This window comes from Hoplias malabaricus, chromosome 10, assembly GCF_029633855.1.
Source record: "Hoplias malabaricus isolate fHopMal1 chromosome 10, fHopMal1.hap1, whole genome shotgun sequence".
In the NCBI taxonomy this organism is placed as follows: domain Eukaryota; kingdom Metazoa; phylum Chordata; class Actinopteri; order Characiformes; family Erythrinidae; genus Hoplias; species Hoplias malabaricus.
Window position 1 is genome coordinate 8554084 of NC_089809.1, and position 20769 is coordinate 8574852.

Below are 20769 nucleotides of genomic sequence, written 5' to 3' on the forward strand. Positions count from 1 at the left end.
CTATGAGTATTTCAGTGAGTTATATTTAAGAAGAATTTAATAAAATGAGTATCATTGCCAGCTAAAAAAACACACATTAACTTACATTGGCTTTTCTTTTTGTTGGTGAAATCTTGTCTGTTTTACAAACACTAAGACTTTTATTGAATTGTATGTTCTTTAGTTTATACAGTCACTTTCAGTGCTTTGAACAGTAAATTTTACAATATTGATACACACTTTTTTCTCATAGGAAGGTGAAATAGTACCCTTCATTTCACCAATTAAACTGCAGCAGGAAGTGGAGATCTATGAGCCCCTCTTGCTGCAGCCATCTATGCTTGTGTTTCCTTGGCATCCCAGAAATGAGCTGTACCAGTACAAGCTACAGGTAGATTACAGGACAGTGTTTATTTTTATGTATGTAAATAATGATATGTAATAGATATTGTGAAATAATATAGTATGTTATATAATAATATCTTTTTCTTCTTCTATCATAAATATATTATAATTCAGCACACGATGAACAACAAAATAAATAATTGTTCTAAAACTTGAAACACTGTAGAAGTGGCTTGTAACACACTGATGCATAGTTGGCAGGGTGAAATTCTCCACAAGTGGGCATCGTTAACAGTTAGATAACTTTTGGCACTTTTCTAGAGTAGTGCTTTGCATCAGTGACAATTGTGTCTCATCTCGTTTTATCATCTTGTTTACTTAGTTCATATTCAGGGTATTGGCAATAGTACAAGCCAAGAAGCCCAGGCACCATTGTCCCCAGCCTCTTCCTCTAGGTCTTCCTGTGGGATTCCAGATATTCTCAGAACAACCCAGAGATATAACCCCTCCAGCAGGCCCTGGGATTCTACCCCAATGCCTCCTCCCAATTGGCTGTTCCTGGTACATTTCCAATGGGAGGTGACCATTAAGCATCCGTATTAGATGCCCCCTCAACTGGCTCTATGTGATATGAAGGAGCAGGAACCCTACTCTGAGCTCTTCTTGGACCATAGTGCTCCTCACCTTATAATAGAAACTGGCTACCGCTGTCCTAAGTGGATTAATCTTTTTAGCTGCTTGTACGTGCAGCCACGTTCTTTAAGCTATTGACCACAGGTAAGATTGGAAACATAAGTTGACTGGTAAGTTGAGAGCTTGATTTATAGCTCACCTCTGTTGTTACCACTACATTTCAGTGTAGTGATTGCATTACTCTTCCCATCACTCATGGTCAAGACACTGTGATACTTAAACTCCTTCACTTGGTGTAGGTTCTCACTCCTTATCTGGAGGCAGCCTGCCATTGTTTTCCCGGAGATAACCATTGCTTCAGACTTTGATGCGGTGATTTGCATGCCGGCTGCGTCACGCTTAGATTCAAACTGCTCAAGTGCATACCAGAGACCTCAGTGTGAAGAAGCCAGAAGGAAAACATCATTTGTAAACAGGAGAGACACAATGTCCCGATACCACTGCCAGAAGCCCTCCTTGCCTTGGCAAAATTTGCATTTCTGTCAATAAATATTATGAACAGGACTGGAGACAAAGCACAGCCTTGGCATAGCCAAGCACCCACACTGAACAGACCTGAATTAATGCCAAGAATCTGGACAGAGCCCACAGTGTGCGAGCACTAAAACCCTAATGGCTCATATCACTGGCCCTGGCATCATATAATCCTGGAGCATCTCCCTCAGAATGCTTTGTGGAACACAGTCGTAGACCTTTTGCAAATCCACAAAACAGATGTAGAGCTTAGTGGCAAACTTCCATGTCTCCTCAGCTATCTGAGACAGGTGGTTTGTCATTTCACAGCCAGGACAGTAATTGCATTGTTCGTTCTAAAACCAACTCTCAATCATTGGACAATGTCTCCTTTCCAGTACTATGGAATAGACTTTCCCAGGGATGCTGAGAAGTGTGATCACAATATTTTCCACACAAACTGGTCCCTTTTCTTAAAAATAGTTCCCACCACCTCAGGCTGTCCATCAAAAGGGACTATCCTAAATGTCTCCATGATACTGTAGAGGCAGGTCAGCCAAGACAGACTCCCAACATACAGGCTTTTCAGCCATTTTGGGTCACAGACACCTCTGGCATCTTACCAATGCAAACTCTAAATTCCTCAGTGACTTTGGGACTTTGAGAAATGGATTTTAACCACGCAGTCACCTTCAGTATTACTTTCTTTTAAGAAGCATGTTTTTAAAGATTTGGAGTTTCTCACAAATTCTTTCCTGTGCCTGCCGATATTCTCAGTCAAATACAGTGTTTCACCACCCTTGCTGAGCACAGCCTGTGTCCCTCCTTCCCTTCCTGATCTATTCCTGTATCTATTTGAAGCAGCTTGAGTGTCATTCTCAATTGCTTCCCCAAAAGCATCCCTCGCCCAGTACCTTTCAGCTGAATTTGGAGTTTCCCAAGCAAGTCAAGCTCAAGAAGAGTCTTCTACCGGTTGGTCTCTTTCACTACTGGTGTCCACCAACACATTCTTTGGTTGCCACCATTACAGGCACTGACAAGTTCTTGGCCACAGATACATGTATAGCAGTGGATGTCTTGAAGAGGGTCCATTCAGTCCCCACATCCCTGACCTCCTCTGGAACACGTAAGAAGCCCTCTAAGGTGTGTGAGCTGAAATCATTTTGGACAGAGTCATCTGCAAGCCTTTCCCAGCAGGCCTTAATTACCTGTTTGTGCCTACCTTGCCTGTCTGGCAGGTTTCCATACCATCTGTTGCAGCTCACCACCAGATGGTGATCAGTTGACATTCTCAACACCTTTTTTTTACCTGTGTGACCAAAACATATGTCCTCGAGTCAGAACACAACCACAAAGCCTATCACTGACCTTTGGCTGTAGATGCCCTGGTACCAAGTACAGTTATGAGCAATTTTGTGTTCAACATGGTGTTTATTATGCACAAACCATGACTGGCACAGATGTCCAATAACATCCCACCACCTACGTAGGCCATTCCGGTTGGTCAGGTCTTTCCTTCCAGTCACTCATCTCCAGGCTTCCCAGTCATCGCCCACTTGTTGTTGAAGTCCCACAACAAAACAGTGGAATCAGTACATGGAACCTTCCCCGGACCTCCACCCCTGTTCTTAAAGAAAGCTGATTAATATGCACTGATGTTGGGCACATTTGAACCCAACAGGCATTGAGGCAACTGTTCATCTACTAAGACAAACTTCAGCAGTGCCAGCCAGGGACTTGTAAGTATGTCCACACCCACACAACACCTCTTACCCTGGGCAAATCCTAAGTAGAGAAAGACCATCCCTCTGTCAGTGTATTGGGGAACAGAATCCATCTTTTATGTAGAGGTGAGCCCAGCTATATCTAGTTGGTGTCTCCGAACCTCACACAGCAGCTCTGGCTCTTTCACGTCATGCTGCCAACACCCCCCCCCTGTCCCTGCCCTTTGCCCACTGGGCATTATACCACACCCTGACCCTGAACTTTGGGGGTTCGCCATGGGAGACCCTGTCAGGAGCTTACTCTAATGAGCTCCTCGTGTCCTAGTTGAAATGTGGCTTAATTAATTTGCTGATGCTTTTCATCTATATATATTTTTGGCAAAAATCTGGATCTTTGCGATATATGAGTCATGTATCATGACATGTATAAAACTCAAGTTTAATGATATATGATTCTGTAAATGTTCTATACTGTGTCTGTGTCTCTGTAGGTTTTCGGAGGGAGTGGCTCTGTAAACTGGGACGTGTCTGACAGTGAAATTGTAGCAGTGACAGTAAACGGCACAGTTCTAGCAGGAAAGAAGAAAGGCCAAGCTCACATTCAAGCTTCAGATGCCAGAAACCCACTTCACAAAGCCTTTGGACAGGTATAAAAAAACAACATGAAAACACAAAGAAAAGGAGAGTGGCATGAGTGGCACTTTTGAGGTCTCTGTAGTGCTTTGGCTGTTGGCCATGGCCCATCTGGATGGCTTGGAGTGTTATTTGAACATGATGATGGCAGTAGTACTGCAGTTCATTTATTGGACAGGAGTTCCAACAGTGTTCCTGGTAACAGGTCCTCCTGCAGAGCTGCAAACCTCATCTAAAACACCTGGCTTTAATAAACACATGATAATTCAGACATTGATTAGTCAAATCGTATGCATTATTCTAGTGTTATAAAACTGGGGTAGGGGACATGCTCACGTATTCAGTTATATGTGTGAGTTAGAAACAGATTAGTTGACCATTAGGGGAATCCATCATCAATTACATCAATTAATCTTTATTTCTCATATAAACTTTAGTGAAGCAAGGAAAGAAACAAAAATGTCTCAAAAAGACTTATATTAGATTTATATTAAAAAATATAGTGTAGATTCCCTGTGAAAGACTGGCACACTGTTGTGAGGGTGAATTCTTGTCTTGCAATGATTCCGTGTAGGCTCCGGACCCACCACATCCCTAACCAGATACAGCAGTTACAGAATATGAATGAATGAACGTTCAATTTGTTTTTTATGGCATGAAATTATAAAAATAATGTTTGATTTCTAATATATAATATGTGTGTGTGTGTGTGTGTGTGTGTGTGCAGGTGTTTGTTCTGAGACCTGCCAGGCTGCAGCTGATGCCCTCGCAGGGAGATTGTAGGATTGGGGAGAAGATAGATCTTCCTCTAAAAGTGTGGGGGATTCAGGACATGTTCGACACACATACACAATCTTACCTTGATTTGTATCATGACCCCAGTGGACAGGCCCAAACTGACACAGGCAGGAACCATAGCTTCCTGTCAGTTCTAGACTGTTCTCATCTCTCGCTGCACATCCATACTGAACCAGCAGGAGTCTTCACAGTAATATCAGGTACATCTTCACCTTCCTCTTTCCTCTCCTGCTTATCCAGGATATCAGATTATCAATGGGTTGCATTTCTTTCAAAAACCTGGTTGCAAGATTCCCTTTGACTCATCGTCTAACTGGGCAATCTAACGGCCCGGTTTCTTTCGGCCTATGCTTAATTTGCCCTTAATGTTGAAGTGTGATATTGCTACCATAGTACGAAAGCCACGAGTAGGCTCTTTCAGCATCTTTAATTTAAATAAGCTCTCTCCCACCTGGATAATAATGCACCTGCCCCCCACACACCGCTGCATATATCGTTCTATTCCTTTGTCTCTCTTCTACATTCTCTTTTAAATCTCTTTTGTTTATTATTCCTGTAGGGTCTCTGTCTCCTGGTAGTGGCTTCTGTGGAGGAGTGTGTTTACAGGCTGTGGCACAGGGCCATGCGCTTGTGACAGTTACTGTCGAAACAGAAGAGGGCAACATCAGTGCCTCAGCAACACTGGCTGCCTATAGTCCACTCAAGGTTGGGTAATTCACTTGTGTATGCAGTCAGTGACATACAGTAGTAACAGTAGCACAGTGGTTAAAGTCTGCTTTATTTGCAGTGAAATGATGCTGCATTTTTGGTTTCATTAAACTTTACTAGGTAACTGATTACTGATAAGGTTCAACAATGTAAATGGAAATAGGCATAGTTTGTGCAGGTTAGTGGTATTAATTGTTTAATTAGTATTATTGTGTCATTTTTAATCTAGTTTACACACTGATCTGCTGTAACATTATGACCTCCTTGTTTCTACTTTAAATTATGGCATTGTAGAACTACAAAGCACTTCTGTGTGGTCAGTGGAGCTGAAAAAATGGACAGTGAGTGTAGAAACAAGGAGGTGGTCATAATGTTATGGCTGTTTGTATATGCAGTGCATGCAGTTTCTACAGTCTGCCACTAAAAAAAAAGTTAATGTAGTTTTCCATCTCAAAACTGTAGTGTGTGTGTGTGTGGTTTTTAGTATGAGATCAATAACTGTGGAATGAGTGATCTTCTCTAATTGGCTGAACCCAAAGGTCTCTCAGAAATACTAATCTTACTAGACTAATAAAACCAGAAGATTGACACAGTTGTAGGTGGCACAGTGGCGCAGCAGGTAATGTCTCTGTCACAGCTCCAGGGTCCTGCTCCAGGTGACTGTCTGTGAAGAGTGTGGTGTGTCCTCTCTGTGTCTGCGTGGGTTTCCTCTAGGTGACTGTCTGTGAGGAGTGTGGTGTGTTCTCCCTGTGTCTGCGTGGGTTTCCTCCGGGTGACTGTCTGTGAGGAGTGTGGTGTGTTCTCGCTGTGTCTGTGTGGGTTTCCTCCGGGTGACTGTCTGTGAGGAGTGTGGTGTGTTCTCGCTGTGTCTGTGTGGGTTTCCTCCGGGTGACTGTCTGTGAGGAGTGTGGTGTGTTCTCCCTGTGTCTGCGTGGGTTTCCTCCAGGTGACTATCTGTGAGGAGTGTGGTGTGTCCATTCATGACTTTTTAATCCAGTCTATCTGCAGGAATATTGCAGTAGATAATCTGATACTTGTACAAATCAGCCAAATAAATTCCACAGTTTACAACTTCAAGTGCAATAGTATATAAACGAGACTAGATCAGGCCTTGTTTGTTCCTCATTCTTAGGCTCTGGTGTCAGAAATTCTTCTCACAGTAGGCTCCTCGCGCCTTCTGGTGTTTGAAGGAGGGCCACGGCCATGGCCCCTTGCCCCAGACCGCTTCTACAGCAGTGCTGAAAGCAAGCCAGAAGGCGGCATCAGTGTGGAGGCACTGAGTAATACAGATGTGAGGCTTGGTCGACATGCATACTACATCACATGCACCTCACAAGGGGAACAGGTAAATCAGAGGTGTCTTTTACATATATAAAGGTATGCCCTCTTGCTCCAAGGATGGCAAATCAACAAAGACATGTTTGGAGTGTAACGTTTTCTTTGATTTGTAGTTCTTTTGCTCAATTCTGATGCTATTTTCAAATAGTAACTGCTTCTTTAAGTGTACATGTTTGTTTGTGGCTTATGTGCAGCGGTTGGTGTTCAGGTGTGGAAATACTCCAGGTTTACTGAATGAGAAGCCTTCAGTGGAGGAGAGCAGAGTGAGGGTGGAGTGTGGAGACCCAGCCAATCTTTTCGTCTCGCCTGTTTACACTTCCTCTCCTTTATCCATCCATCCATCCTCACAAACTTCCTCCTGCCCACAGCCGCAGTATAGCTCCAGCCTTGTGAGTGATCCTGAGTTCTTACAATCTCTCCCTCTCCCCCTCTCTCTCTCTCTCTCTCTCTCTCTCTCTCTCTCTCTCTCTCTCTCTCTCTGTCTCTGTGTGTGTGTGTGTGTGTGTCTCTCTCTCTCTCTCTCTCTCTCTCTCTCTCTCTCTCAGCCTCTCTCCCTCCATCTCTTCTGCACCCCCTACCACTTCAGCTTGCATTTCAGTCAAGCAATTGAGTGAATGTGGAAAGTTATGTTAGTTTCCATAGTAACAGCACACCTACATCCCAAGCTCAGTGTATTTGTGTTCAAGGGCTTTTCTAATGTCCTGATATTGCCATGGCTTTTCCAATAGAAATGGCATTCCATTATGGTATGGTATGCTCTGTAGGACATTACCCAGACTCAATAACAAATCTATCCTGACATAGGATGCACGCACACATGCTGTGTGTTTCTTCCCGTGAGATAGTGTTTAATGTTCATTTTAAACAATGAATGATTCAGTTACAAACAGGAACATTACGACTGTGACTTGGTTGAAGAGATGCTAATGTTGTGGAATCTATTTAATCAGAAGCATTGGTCTCTGCTGAATTCTGTAAACAGCTGTTTTAAGGCAGTGAGAATAGTTTTACTTCTTACTTCATTCTTTCTCTCTAAAGTATGAAGTAAGAAGCGTTTTGTCCTGTGGGAGAAAACTGTGATATCTGTCAGAAAATGAGTGCAGGATTATGTAAAATCTCACATGAAATTTAAACCTGACACAAGACCAACACATATTTGGGACATTAGCTAGACCTCTTCAGATTGAGCATTCTGGTCCTGTTGTGTTTGGACAAACTCAAACACACATAAACACATTCTCTCTCTCTCTCTCTCTCTCTCTCACACACACACACACACACACTCTTATTTTGTAAGAGATACCAAAAGGCTTAGCAATTTATAAACATTCACGTCACCTCATTTTTCACTTTATTTTTCTTATTATCTGTGTGTTCCTTAGTTTTCCATATCCAGCAGCAGGGTAACAGTGTTGCAGTTATCCGTATTTAACCAGAAGGGGGCGCAGTTTGACAACTTTACGTCCAGCACAGTGATCTGGATGATCTCTGACACCAATTTGCTCTCCATACTGCCAGACTCCTTCATGAGCATTGTAGACCTACCCACACAAACAGGCTACAAACTGCATGGTGTGTGTTTGTGTGTGTGTGTGTGTTCCATCATAAAACATTGTATTAAAATATGCCACTTTTAGCAATATTTAATGAAAAATATCCACAAACTCTTCGATTTACAGTTTTACTCTTCCTTGCCCAATTGATGTGATGAGCCATGACGTTTTTGGCGGTTGTAGTTTGATTTGAGTCGAATGTAGTGAACGAGCTGGTGAATATCATACTCTTGACGTTAGCAATGTGTAAACTACACACTGTTTTCTATTAAAACATAGACTAAAATACAAAGAATCCCAGCTCAAATAAACTGTAAACTGCCGCAGGTGCGTGATATCAAAGCTTTGGTCACTGATTGGTGGAAATGCTGTTTTGATCAGGTCGCCAGGAGTTTCAGCCCAGTGGACAAAGAGGAACTGTAACTGTGACTGTAAACCTAATATCTTCCAGGGTGGGTATATTTTATGCTTGTTATTAAGGCTGCCACGTATGGACAAATATGGGGTTATATTGCTTATTTACAAATGTAGTATGATGTAATCCATATTAAAAACACTTGATAGATTCGCCTTTTACATTTTTAAACAACATACATTTGTCAGATCATGTAAATGCACTGATTTTTCTAAACACCCACAAAACCTTGCACAAAGTAGGATTTAAATGATATGAATTGTCCAGTAAGAATTTCCCTCAACTTTGTTATTGGACATCTGAAGGCAGGTCAAAGTTTAACAGGACATAGGAAAATCCATCCAGCCATCCATCCATCCATTATCTGTAAGCGCTTATCCAATTCAGGGTCACGGTGGGTCCAGAGCCTACCTGGAATCATTGGGCGCAAGGCAGGAATACACCCTGGAGGGGGCGCCAGTCCTTCACAGGGCAACACACACACTCACACATTCACTCACACACTTACACTTACGGACATTTTTGAGTCGCCATTCCACCTACCAACGTGTGTTTTTGGACTGTGGGAGGAAACCCACGCAGACACAGAGAGAACACACCACACTCCTCACAGACAGTCACCCAGAGGAAACCCACGCAGACACAGAGAGAACACACCACACTCCTCACAGACAGTCACCCAGAGGAAACCCATGCAGACACAGGGAGAACACACCACACTCTTCACAGACAGTCACCCGGAGGAAACCCATGCAGACACAGGGAGAACACACCAAACTCCACACAGACAGTCACCCGGAGGACACCCACGCAGACACAGAGAGAACACACCACACTCCTCACAGACAGTCACCCGGAAGAAACCCACACGGACACAGGGAGAGCACACCACACACCTCACAGACAGTCACTCGGAGGTCACCCACGCAGACACAGAGAGAACACACCACACTCCTCACAGACAGTCACCCAGAGGACACCCACGTAGACACAGAGAGAACACACCATACTCCTCACAGACAGTCACCCGGAGGAAACCCACGCGGACACAGGGAGAACACACCGCACTCCTCACAGTCACCCGGAGTGGGAATCGAACCCACAACCTCCAGACCCCTGGAGCTGTGTGACAACGTAGGAAAATGATTTCTATTTTACTTCTTTCATTTTATTTCCATATTAATGACTTTGCAATACTCTACTTGCAAATTCCATTGCCACAATAACTACTGGCCTTTCATACTGTATATCTTTGCTGTCCAATTGGAGAAGGAAAACACCTTCGTACATTTCAGTAGAATCACTGTAAACAGATTTTATCCTGTGCAAATGATGTAGTAAATTAAAAATCAAAAACAAACAAAAAAATGTAATTAGCAATCGTATCCAACGCATATATAGATAGATACAAACAACAATATTCAGTAATAATTATAGACTTTAGTCGGTTTTGTAATGTATGTTTTCATGTATGTTTTTATTCGGCTGTTTTTATTGTGGTTAATGCAGATATGGGGGACTCTAGCCTCTGTCTCTGTGAATTTGCTTTTGGTGGAAGATGTTCAGTGGCACCTGGGCTCCATCAGCCTCTATAACCACCCTAATGTCACAGTGAGCATGACCTATTCATCCTTCCCTCCCTTATTTTTTCTTTTTGTTTAAACCCTCTATTCCAGTGTTGCACCAAAATAAAAAAATAAAAAACTGCCGTTAACATATTCACTAGGATTCTCTCTTTGCTTCTTTTGCTTTTTTGAGTATTGTCTTTAACTTACATTTAGAATTTCTTGTAGCAGAGAAGTTCTGGGGGTTGTATACTCTTTTAAAACAGAGATTACTAATCAGTTTCTTATTGAAACAGTGAAAAAGCTGTTATTGTTGTTACAGGACATTGATGAAACATACAGGGTTTATTAACTCCACTGTGTTCTCATTCAAAGGAGAACCTGACCCTAGTGCAGGGCTCAGGACACTTCCTGGTTCATTTACAGGACAAAGACATTGCCAGCGTCACCTATAATGAGGATACCAATGTCGTACAGGTGAGTTCTATACAGGTCTGCGCTCTTTTGTGCCAGGTAGAGCTTAACATGAATGTGAACGTGATAGAGTGGATATAAGAAAACATTATTTTACAGAGACTGTGTCCAAGTTTCTCACATTTATGTGAAAAGCAGAGAGCACAGGAATATAACAAGGCTTTGGACATGTACATCATGTTAGTGTTGTGTTTATTTTGCAGCACCACCTGTAGAGGTGATCTTTGATCAGGGGAAGGGTTTGTCCAAGCTTCCAAAGATCATTTGTGATTGGTCAGAATGCTCACATAGACAATAAAATATCAAGTGATTGGTTAAAGCCTTATTTGCATATTGCCATATGATATTAAAGTGCCAATTAACAAGCAGTCAGCTGTACAGCTCAAGAGCAGGTGAATGAGCAACACAGCATTAGAAAACTGGAGCGAGATCAGAATAAATATATATTATATAATAAATGATGTAAAAGCTGAGTAAAACAACAGCTCAGCTTCAGCAAGAAATCTTTATCTGTGCTTTTTATAGGTGTCCCCTCTTCATCCTGGTTTTTCATCTCTTCTGGTTCATGATCTCTGCCTGACCTCTCCTGAGCCGGCTGTGACCTCTGTCATGGTTTCAGACATCTCAGACTTCCAGATTGACTTCGTGGACATAGTACACTCTTTTAACATTTTGTTTCCTACCTTTGTTTAATGCTGACAGTTCAGAACCCCTGATTCCTCCAGTCATTCAGTTTCTCACTCACTCACATTCAGTTATTTGTCAAACCCAACCTAGTTATCAATAGAATTATCTTACAATGATAAATAAATTAACTAAATAACTACATTGTCATTTAAACGGGCCTCTTGCTTCAGTTTAGTTCAACACAATGAGGAAAAAGTAATACATTACAGCAATTCTAAAACAATTCTAAAACCGTTCTTAGTCTCACATCAGATACAAAATAGCTGCTTATCCATTTGTCCTCTTGTTATTTAACATTGCAGTGCAAATAAAACAGCTCATCAGTGAGAATTATGACCATGTTTGGAAACCTAGGGGCATCTACGATAATATTTTTGTCACTGAAAGTCTCTGCATGAGAACATCAGGGATAATGTATGGGCTAAAGATGTGTGCACTCATCTTTAATGACATGTGTTGTTACCTGGCCTGCACTGCCACAAGGACTTCTTCATTAATGCTGTGTACCCCATGAAAACCCAAAAAGAATTTTCTTTTAGCAATAACAGAAACTAAGTGCTTAAATGTGAATTCAGAAATCAAAGGGTTTTTTTTATATATAGCTTTGCCCTTGAAATGGATAGGTTCTGCTTTGATTTTCTTAATTAACCAGCACAGCAGGAAAAGCAGTGGTCTGTCACAGGACACTGTAGCGAATTTTCAGTTATCTCCCTCCTGTTTGACCTGCTGGAGAAAACAGCAGTGATTTCTCTCATTCTCAGAGAAATTCATGGGCAGCCATGGCCTCATGGTTAGAGGGATGAGCTTGGTACCAGAGGGTTGCCTGTTCAACCCCCAGGATCGGCCAGAACATCCATGGCTGCAGTGCCCTTGAGCAGCGAACCCACAACTTCACACACGGACCACAAACAATGCCTAAGTTTAAAATGAGTTTAACAGTAGCCATTTTAAATATGGTGCAAATAACTAATATACAGACAGTAAAAAAAGCTAAACATTGTTTTAGCATTAATGTGGCAATAAGAAATGTATGGCTGACTTTACAGTGTGTATATATGTAAATATATTTATTGTTTTGTTGCAGGTGGAGGTGGGCCGTACTGCTGTGGTGCGAGTGCGTGTTCTGGACTCACTGATGCAGCCTTTCCTTTATCACTTCCTCACACTCATGCAGCTGAAACTCATTCCCACTTCCTCCATTGTCACCGTGGAGTGAGTGTTTATTCTCTCTGTGGTGTACTACATTGAATCATTCGGATCATTGATGATCTCTTCAAATTTATGTATTTTAGTGTTTATTCAAATGAGGCATAACAAGCTGGATATAAAGAAGGTTAATAGCGTTCACATTTTTGGGTAATGGGGTGAAATCAGTGTTGTTAATGTCTTAAATAAGTTCACAGTAATATACTGTACACCAATATGAATGTGTATTTATGATGCAAAATTCAATGTTAAATGTCCGGCTAAAATCCTTCTGAAAAATCAGCTGAACTATATTCAGCAGAGAACTATACCTGAGATATTACACTCCAGTACACTGAACAATCTCTGGATAAGGAACACCCTCCCTGTACTCACTGTCCATTTTATCAGCTCCACTGAGCGTACGGAGCACTACGTAGTTCTACAGTTACAGACTGTAGTCCATCTGTTTCTCTTCAAACTTTTGTATCCCAATTTGTACCTGTTCTTCAATGGTCAGGACCCCCACAGCGCAGGTATGATGTGGGTGGTGAATCATTCTCAGTGATGCAGTGACAGTGATATGGTGGTTATGTGTTAGTGTGTGTTGCGCTGGTGTGACAATAAAATGGACAATGAGTGTACATACAAGGCAGCAGTGATCATTCAGTGTATGTTTCAAATGTTCTGAAGATGAACAAGTAGCTAAATAACATCTGTTTATTACTGTACTGTCTAAAAAGCCACCAGCAGGGGAAGAGCATGGAAGGAAGAACTGGGCACATCAACCTTAACCAAGTGGAACTAATGGAGGATATAAAGTGAGGTCATTTTATGTTGCAGAAACATAAAATGATATTGGTATTTCACGACATATGAACGAGATATAGCCACCGGTCTTTACACATACATCAACCACATTTAATCATCGTCTGTTACAGCGTGACCTTACAAGACATTAACATACTGCAGGGAAAACTCCCATAGAGAAATTAGATCTATTTTTAGAACTGTACTTTTGAGCAGTAAGTATTCCATGTCCTGGAAGTGCTTTAATAACCCAGACGAATGAATAGGCAAGTGATTGGCTGTATGTTACCCAGGGAGGTAGGCTCAGTGGACAAGTACTCTATGGGATTCCATGTGTCAGGCCGAGTGGTAGGCATGGTCAGCCTATATCTGTCAGCAGTGGATGCGAATGGAAATGTCATAAACTCCTCCCACAAACACATGCAGGTTTACCCTCGGTTCAGCCTGCAGCCTCGCAAACTCACACTCGCATTGGGTAGTGTGCGGCAGGTGAGTAGATGCTTATCTTTCTAACACACACACGCACACACACACACACACATTTTCTTCTATATGTAAAGCCTCTAAAACACATCCTCTAAATCACAACCCTCTAATCTGTTTTTTTTTAACATCAATTGATAACAAATTCAAACTAGTAAAGTACTATTTCAGCTGAGGAAACTGGGATTCCTTTACAAGGATTCACATCTCTCTTTCTCCCTCTACTTACTGATTGTGATGTCCTTTAAAGGTTATATTTACGCCTTTCAGAGGATGTTTCTTCACCATTTGCTAGCTCTCCCATTTATCAGTAAATGGTTAAAAATAAAAACAAATGGAGTCAGTTCGATATGGTAGGCTTCCTCTCTCTCTGCTCACTGCAGATAAGTAGCTGAGAGAGACCCTCAAACTTTGAAAAGCGTGAAATAATATGAGGATTGCTCTATTCCTGCTCCACAGGAGGGTAATATTTTCTTATTTTCGGGAGAATGCTGACTGTATGAAATGAAACACAAAAATGCTAGAAAAATTTACTTGAGTTACAAATTCATTCATTCATTCATTATCTGTAACCGCTTATCCAATTCAGGGTCGCGGTGGGTCCAGAGCCTACTTGGAATCATTGGGCGCAAGGCGGGGATACACCCTGGAGGGGGCGCCAGTCCTTCACAGGGCAACACAGACACACATTCACTCACACACTTTTTGAGTCACCAATCCACCTACCAACGTGTGTTATTGGATCATGGGAGGAAACTGGAGCACCCGGAGGAAACCCACGTGGACACAGGGAGAACACACCGACTCCTCACAGACAGTCACCCGGAGCGGGAATCGAACTCACAACCTCCAGGTCCCTGGAGCTTTGTGACTGTGACACTACCTGCTGCACCACCATGTTACAAATGAGTTTTTCAAATTACAGACAAGTTCATCTTCAGTCGCGTACAAACAACAGTCGTGGATGTTATGGGCATTTTTTCCTCATTTCCACATTTAAATATGTGGAGCTTCTGAATGTAAACAAACGAGAGAACAGCATTTCCCCAGAATTATTGACATTCCCTTTGAGTTTTATGCAGTGACATTTCAGACATGTTAACTTACTCTATGTTCTAATGTCAGACTTGTTGATAACCGCACATTTGCGTCTTCCAGAGAAAGTAGTCAAATGCATTATTTCAGTGACTCCCTGCTTAATATGTAATGTACTTTATAGGTCTTAAAATAATGCCCCTCTAGGCCAAGCAGTGTGTATTATGCTTAACAAAGTATGATTTGAGTTTCATTTATTTGTGCACAGTTCCCAACTGGACATACAGTGAAGTATTTGGTGGTAGAAGCATAACACATTTAGGATATTACATAAGCAGTAGGAATCCATTTTAGATTTAGTCAAAGTCTGCTGTCCTTTCCATGTTTAGTTCAACTTCTCTCGTGGTTGTCCCATTACAAGAGTAAGTTCTGGCTCCACGAGACTAAAGTGAGCAAAGATTTCTGCGCTGTGCTTATGAGAGTGTAGTAAAGTAAACATTGACTTCTCTTTCATGGTCAGGTGAAATGGGAGGGTGGGCCCCATCCTCAGTCCGGTGTGGGGTTCTCAGTCAGTGACAGTCGCATCGCCAGTGTAACAGACACAGGATTGGTTAGAGGTTTGGCGATGGGTGTGGTCAAACTTAGAGGTGCTCTCCAGACCGTTACTCAGGACACAGAAGCACTGCTCACCTTTGCACAGGTATATTTCTCTCTCCTCTCTGTCCCAAACATCAGAGAAAAGTCAAGACAAAAGGTCATAATGGGTCATAAATGGGTCATAAACCCATTTATTTCGTACAGATACAATATTAATGAATAAAGGTAATTCTGTTTGTGCATTTGAGAAATCTCAGGAAAAATTCATTACAGGAATGTTCTGCTTTATTTAACTATAAATACAGCAGTTTAAAATATATATAATTTGACCAGTGCAATAACTGAATATGCTGTATTTTATATTTATTTTGATTTTATTTTGGGTTTTTGGAGACTGTTCATATTGTGTTTGTGTGTCATACACTTGATCAGGAACAGCTAAATGTCCCTTTGCGTATCAACAAATTTGTTCTTATTTTATGTTGTGTTATGTCTTACATGGTTCAGGATGAAATAGAGGTAGAAGTGTTCGGTCTCACTGCTGTGAGAATCCAGGCACCACTCTCTCGAATGTCTGTGGGAACAGAGGTTTGTGTTTCTGTTATCTACTTCTTTCTGTTCCCAGGTGGTGTGGCCGAAGCGGTTGTCCACCACTCTGGCTGTGTGTGTCTGTGTGTGTGTGTGTGTGTCCTCACTGCCCCCTAGTGTCTGTGTGCTAGTTTGCGCACTAATATGTGGTTGTGTGTGTTCACTGACACCAATGTGTTAAATGCACAGTCTCAGTTACCGTAGTGGGATCAGTAAATCAAGTAAAGAACTTCTATTTCTTGTACTTTCAGCTTTTGGAATGACATGATGTTTTGTGTTTAGATGCCAGTGTATGTGATGGGAAGTGACAGTGGCCAGAATCCTCTGGCTCTAGGCAGCATGGAGGCTGGACTCAGCTTTAGCTGGAATCTAGGCAAACTAGGGGTTCTGGAAATCCAGCCACGACACATACAGGTGGACTACACACACACTCTGACAGATTTATCTATTCACACATAGACATACACACAGTCCAGAAGCAACTTGTCAAGCCTGGGACACACCAAAAGTGTCCTGAATAATCGATAGTGGATGTGTTTATACAGAGGATGCAATGCATTTTTACTTGTTTAATTAAAATAATGATAAAAACACTAATTAAACAAGTCTGCACAAAGTAAGCGAACACTGACACTGGGGGGGATTCTGTCCGTATTGTAAAAAGTAAAAAGAAGCCCAGAATATTTTGTTGCTTTATTCAGGAGCTGGGAACTTTTTATTGTTTCACATATGACCCAAATGTGAGTTTTGCTGTTTTGAAGATGCATGAAGCACATGTAACGAAGCAGGAGACAAAATAATGACAAAATTAAACTCTATTATTAAAGTTTATGTCTTAACTTTCCATTGGCTAAACATAAGTGGTGTTATCTGGCGTGCAGGTAGTTACATTTAGTGTACATTTTTAATCCACATGTAAATAATTGATGTCTAAATAAATCACTTAAAAAAATCAGGCTTGGTGTGTAAAGACCTAAAGAATATTTCTTTTTTCCAGGCAGTGAGTGTGCATCCCTCACACAGTTTCTCAGTGCTGTTGAAGGCTTTGGCGCCAGGCAGGACCAGCCTCAGAGTGTGTGTTTGGCCCAGATACATATTCTCCACCAACAATTCACTCTCAGACCAACTCACAGATGAGATAGAGATAGTGGTAAATAAACAACCCAGCAGTAACACCCAGACAATCAATCACTTTTGTTTTGGTTTGATTTACTGTCTCTCTCTCTGTCTCTCTCTCTCTCTGTCTGTCTGTCTCTCTCTGTCTCTCTCTCTCTCTGTCTCTCTCTCACTCTCTCTCTCTCTCTCTCTCTCTCTCTCTCTCTCTCTCTGTCTCAGGTTTTTGAAGAGATGCAGTTAGCTGTAGGAATGTCAACATCCATTCTCATGACTCCTCACTCAGAGTATGTCCTGCAAATGAATAAGTGAGTAACTCTAGTTTGTGGTTCCATAACGAATTTAATAATCTTACTTATGGCTGAGCATAGAGTGATTGATGAGTTTCATCCCAAGATCCCATTTCTGAAAGTGGAATTTAATGCATATTGAGACAAAACCCTTTAATTATTGCCTTTGGTTCTATGACGGTAAACCTATTCACTGTAAACATTCCACCTGTTGTGCCACTGCCACTTGCACTGAAATAAACACATGAACCTGTCCATATTCACTAAAAGCAGTGAACCCCAGACCACCCGCCGTCTAGACTGAAAATTTCTGCACTGGTCCTATGTCAGACGACATGCTGCAAACTCATAACATATAAGTTCAGTTAAATCAATCATTCATTCATTCATTCATTATCTGTAACCGCTTATCCAATTCAGGGTTGCGGTGGGTCCAGAGCCTACCTGGAATCATTGGGCGCAAGGCGGGAATACACACTGGAGGGGGCGTCAGTCCTTCTAAATCAATCATATACAGCTATTTTTACTTAAAACACAAAACAGGACTCTGCTCAATCAAAATTGTACAGTTTCACAAACTCAAAATGAAGAAATTGTTGAAAATAATTCAGTTGTTAAATTGAGTGCAACTTTTCAATGTATTTTAAGTGAGAATCCCTCAATCCAGTTAATTACTTTGAACACTAGGGTTTACAGTGTGTGGTGACATTCTTAGGGAATGCTGACACATTTTTTTCATTTACTTAAGGGATGCTAACTGCCCAGTGCACTACACTCTCTGCCAGTATGTCTCCGGGGCAGGGCTTGTTACCGTGAATAAGCAAGGTGTGCTGAAGACGGGGTCTGATATTGGAGTTGCCCTCTTGAAGGTCATTGCAACAGAAGCATGTGGCATCAACCAAACTCTTTTAATCACTGTGAAGGTAAGTATAACAACTGTCTGGTTGGTCTTTGTGAGCTGTGGAAGTCTGCCTCATCAAATTAAATGTGGAAGTAAAGTTTTAGAAAGCTTTAGACAGCAGTTAGCAGTCACAACTGTATTAACAAACTTTCATTGGTTGGTTAAGCTGTTCATAACATACATGGGGTGCTGCACATTTTTATGGTTGCATTACACATTGTCCTGTGACAGTTTTTTAAATGTAACATTCATTGTACGCAACAGCACTAGACGTGGCTTTGCTAACAGATTAGCTAGCTTGTTTCTAGCTTTAATACTCTGTTGTTTTTGTAAAACACAAGTTGGACTCATGTCTCAATGAGTACACAGTGGGGCTTTAAAATTATGAACCCTTTTTTTTATTCGACTTAGAAGGTCTTAAAAGTATATAAAGAGAAAGATATGTTTTGGAACGGCCAAGTCAAAGTCCTGACCTTAATCTGACAGAAATTCTGTGGAAGGACCTGAAGCAAGCAGTTTATAGGAGGAAACCCACCAACATAACAGAGTTGAAGCTGTTTTGTGCAAAGGGAATGGCCTACAATTTATCCAAGATGATGTCCATGACTAATGAACCATTACTGGGAACGATTAGTTGCAGCTTTGCTGCACAAGGGGGTCACACTGTGTAATATTAGATCATTGTTCTCAATAAATAATGGAACAAATCCAATATTTTTTGTCTAAATTGTTTGATTTGGTTCTCTTAATCTACTTTTAGGAATTATATGAAAATATATATAATTTATAATATATAATACAATTTAATAATATATAAATAGATAAAAACATATCCAGTGCAGCATAACTGCAGCTAGGTTTGGACAATAATTCAATATCAATATATATTGCGATTATAAAATGTTTCAGTAACAATGATGTTATTTTTATACACTTTATCAATATTTCAATATATATTATTTACAACGTCTGTCTGACGTTCTGACGGCCATTATAGGGCGTTGGCATCAGCTCATTTCACTCAATTATAAAGTTTTTAAATATTAATATTGACGAAGCCAAGAGGTTGTTGTGTGATATCATGTTGCTTTTAGTTCTAGGCCATTGTTCTGTGGCTTTTTTATTGTTCACATTTATATCGGAATTATATTGTATTAACTGAAATTAGAAAAATGTATTGAGATGTAACTTTTATCCATATCGTCCAGCTCTAAATGCAAATGTAAAAGTAATCACAGGCAGCTGAAATAACTGATCAGAGAGTAATGTAATAATGGTAACTGCTCCACTTTTACCAGATCTGTCAATGGTCCTTTATTATTCCTTTTGATTGCCAAAGAAATGCAAGTTACAATGTTTAATTTTTAAAACTCTTGGAGCCCTGTAAAACATTCTGAAATCTTCTGAGGTTACCGGATGAGTGCAAAACAAAACAGTGCTTTGTGCTCTATTGCAGGTGTCAACAGTGTGGTTTATACAGATGGTCTCTGAGTCATTTCTGCACAGTGAGGTTGAGAGAACCTTGCCCGCCTTCCCTTTGGGTTGGAAGATCCGCATCACAGCTTTGTGCTACGACAACCTGGGCCAGCGCTTTCAAGCACATAATACACATATACACTTCACCACCGACAGGTACACAGCAGAAAACCGTTATTTCAGTGTTCTGGCTGATCAGTGCTGTGTGTTTTATTCCTATGCACTAGGTGTAGCAATCACATGTAGTACAAAAGTTTGTCTATAATTTAGCAGGCAACTGTACACACCAATATAACCTCCCCCCCCTATTCTCTCTCAGAGATGATCTTGTGCAGGTGACTCCAAACTCAGACACTAACTCATTCTTGGTGCAGACAGTGTCACCTGGTTTGACAGTTTTGGGGGTTCAGGGGGACCCCTCTAACCCAGATCTGTGTGACTACGTGCCTCTGCTAGTGCTTCCTGCCATCTCTGCTCCTCCAGCAGGCATCCAGCCAGGAGACACAGTCTGCTTCAGCTCACCTCTCACAGACAGCAGTGGTACGTCATCCAAAAAGCTACTTACACTTTAAAAGGCTGTACAGTTTATTTATATGCAGTAAAGCAAAGAACTAATGTGCTGTATCTAACCAGATTTATTCAGTAATTATCTTTATGTAACAAGTTGTTTGAAAACACTTCAAATGAATGGCTATGAATCACCTCAAATATCAGTATTTTCTCCTGTGAAACCTTGTATCTATTGTGTAATCTTAATGTAGTTTCAATGTATCATGTCCTTTTACTTCATAACAAGCAGAACCTTTTTGACCCGTGATCCCACTCAAGTCACTTGCAATATGTGGACAGTAATTCACTTTCTAAAGAACCAGGGGTTGATCTTATTAAGTTGCACTGATAATGCTATCAGAGCCTATATTTACCGC

General features: G+C 41.2%; 1 protein-coding gene across 8 annotated transcripts in view; it reads left to right on the forward strand.

Moving 5' to 3' along the window:
- LOC136708346 (nuclear pore membrane glycoprotein 210-like) overlaps nucleotides 1-20769 on the forward strand; it is a 37718-nt gene that overhangs the window by 10957 nt on the left and 5992 nt on the right. For 7 of the 8 annotated variants that reach the window (XR_010804342.1, XM_066682837.1, XM_066682838.1 and 4 more), the window contains 21 exons: nucleotides 233-370; nucleotides 3686-3841; nucleotides 4555-4825; nucleotides 5185-5330; nucleotides 6466-6678; nucleotides 6866-7060; nucleotides 8054-8243; nucleotides 8606-8676; nucleotides 10149-10250; nucleotides 10580-10681; nucleotides 11204-11332; nucleotides 12450-12577; nucleotides 13654-13849; nucleotides 15399-15578; nucleotides 15983-16063; nucleotides 16346-16477; nucleotides 17061-17213; nucleotides 17399-17484; nucleotides 18215-18389; nucleotides 19824-19999; nucleotides 20163-20383. Coding sequence is in view for 7 of the 8 variants with exons in the window: in XM_066682837.1 (XP_066538934.1) it covers nucleotides 233-370; nucleotides 3686-3841; nucleotides 4555-4825; nucleotides 5185-5330; nucleotides 6466-6678; nucleotides 6866-7060; nucleotides 8054-8243; nucleotides 8606-8676; nucleotides 10149-10250; nucleotides 10580-10681; nucleotides 11204-11332; nucleotides 12450-12577; nucleotides 13654-13849; nucleotides 15399-15578; nucleotides 15983-16063; nucleotides 16346-16477; nucleotides 17061-17213; nucleotides 17399-17484; nucleotides 18215-18389; nucleotides 19824-19999; nucleotides 20163-20383 (3241 nt within the window). In the remaining variant the exon portion in view is untranslated. The remainder of the gene's footprint in view (nucleotides 1-232; nucleotides 371-3685; nucleotides 3842-4554; nucleotides 4826-5184; nucleotides 5331-6465; nucleotides 6679-6865; nucleotides 7061-8053; nucleotides 8244-8605; nucleotides 8677-10148; nucleotides 10251-10579; nucleotides 10682-11203; nucleotides 11333-12449; nucleotides 12578-13653; nucleotides 13850-15398; nucleotides 15579-15982; nucleotides 16064-16345; nucleotides 16478-17060; nucleotides 17214-17398; nucleotides 17485-18214; nucleotides 18390-19823; nucleotides 20000-20162; nucleotides 20384-20769) is intronic. The other variant, XM_066682844.1, reaches the window with a different exon arrangement.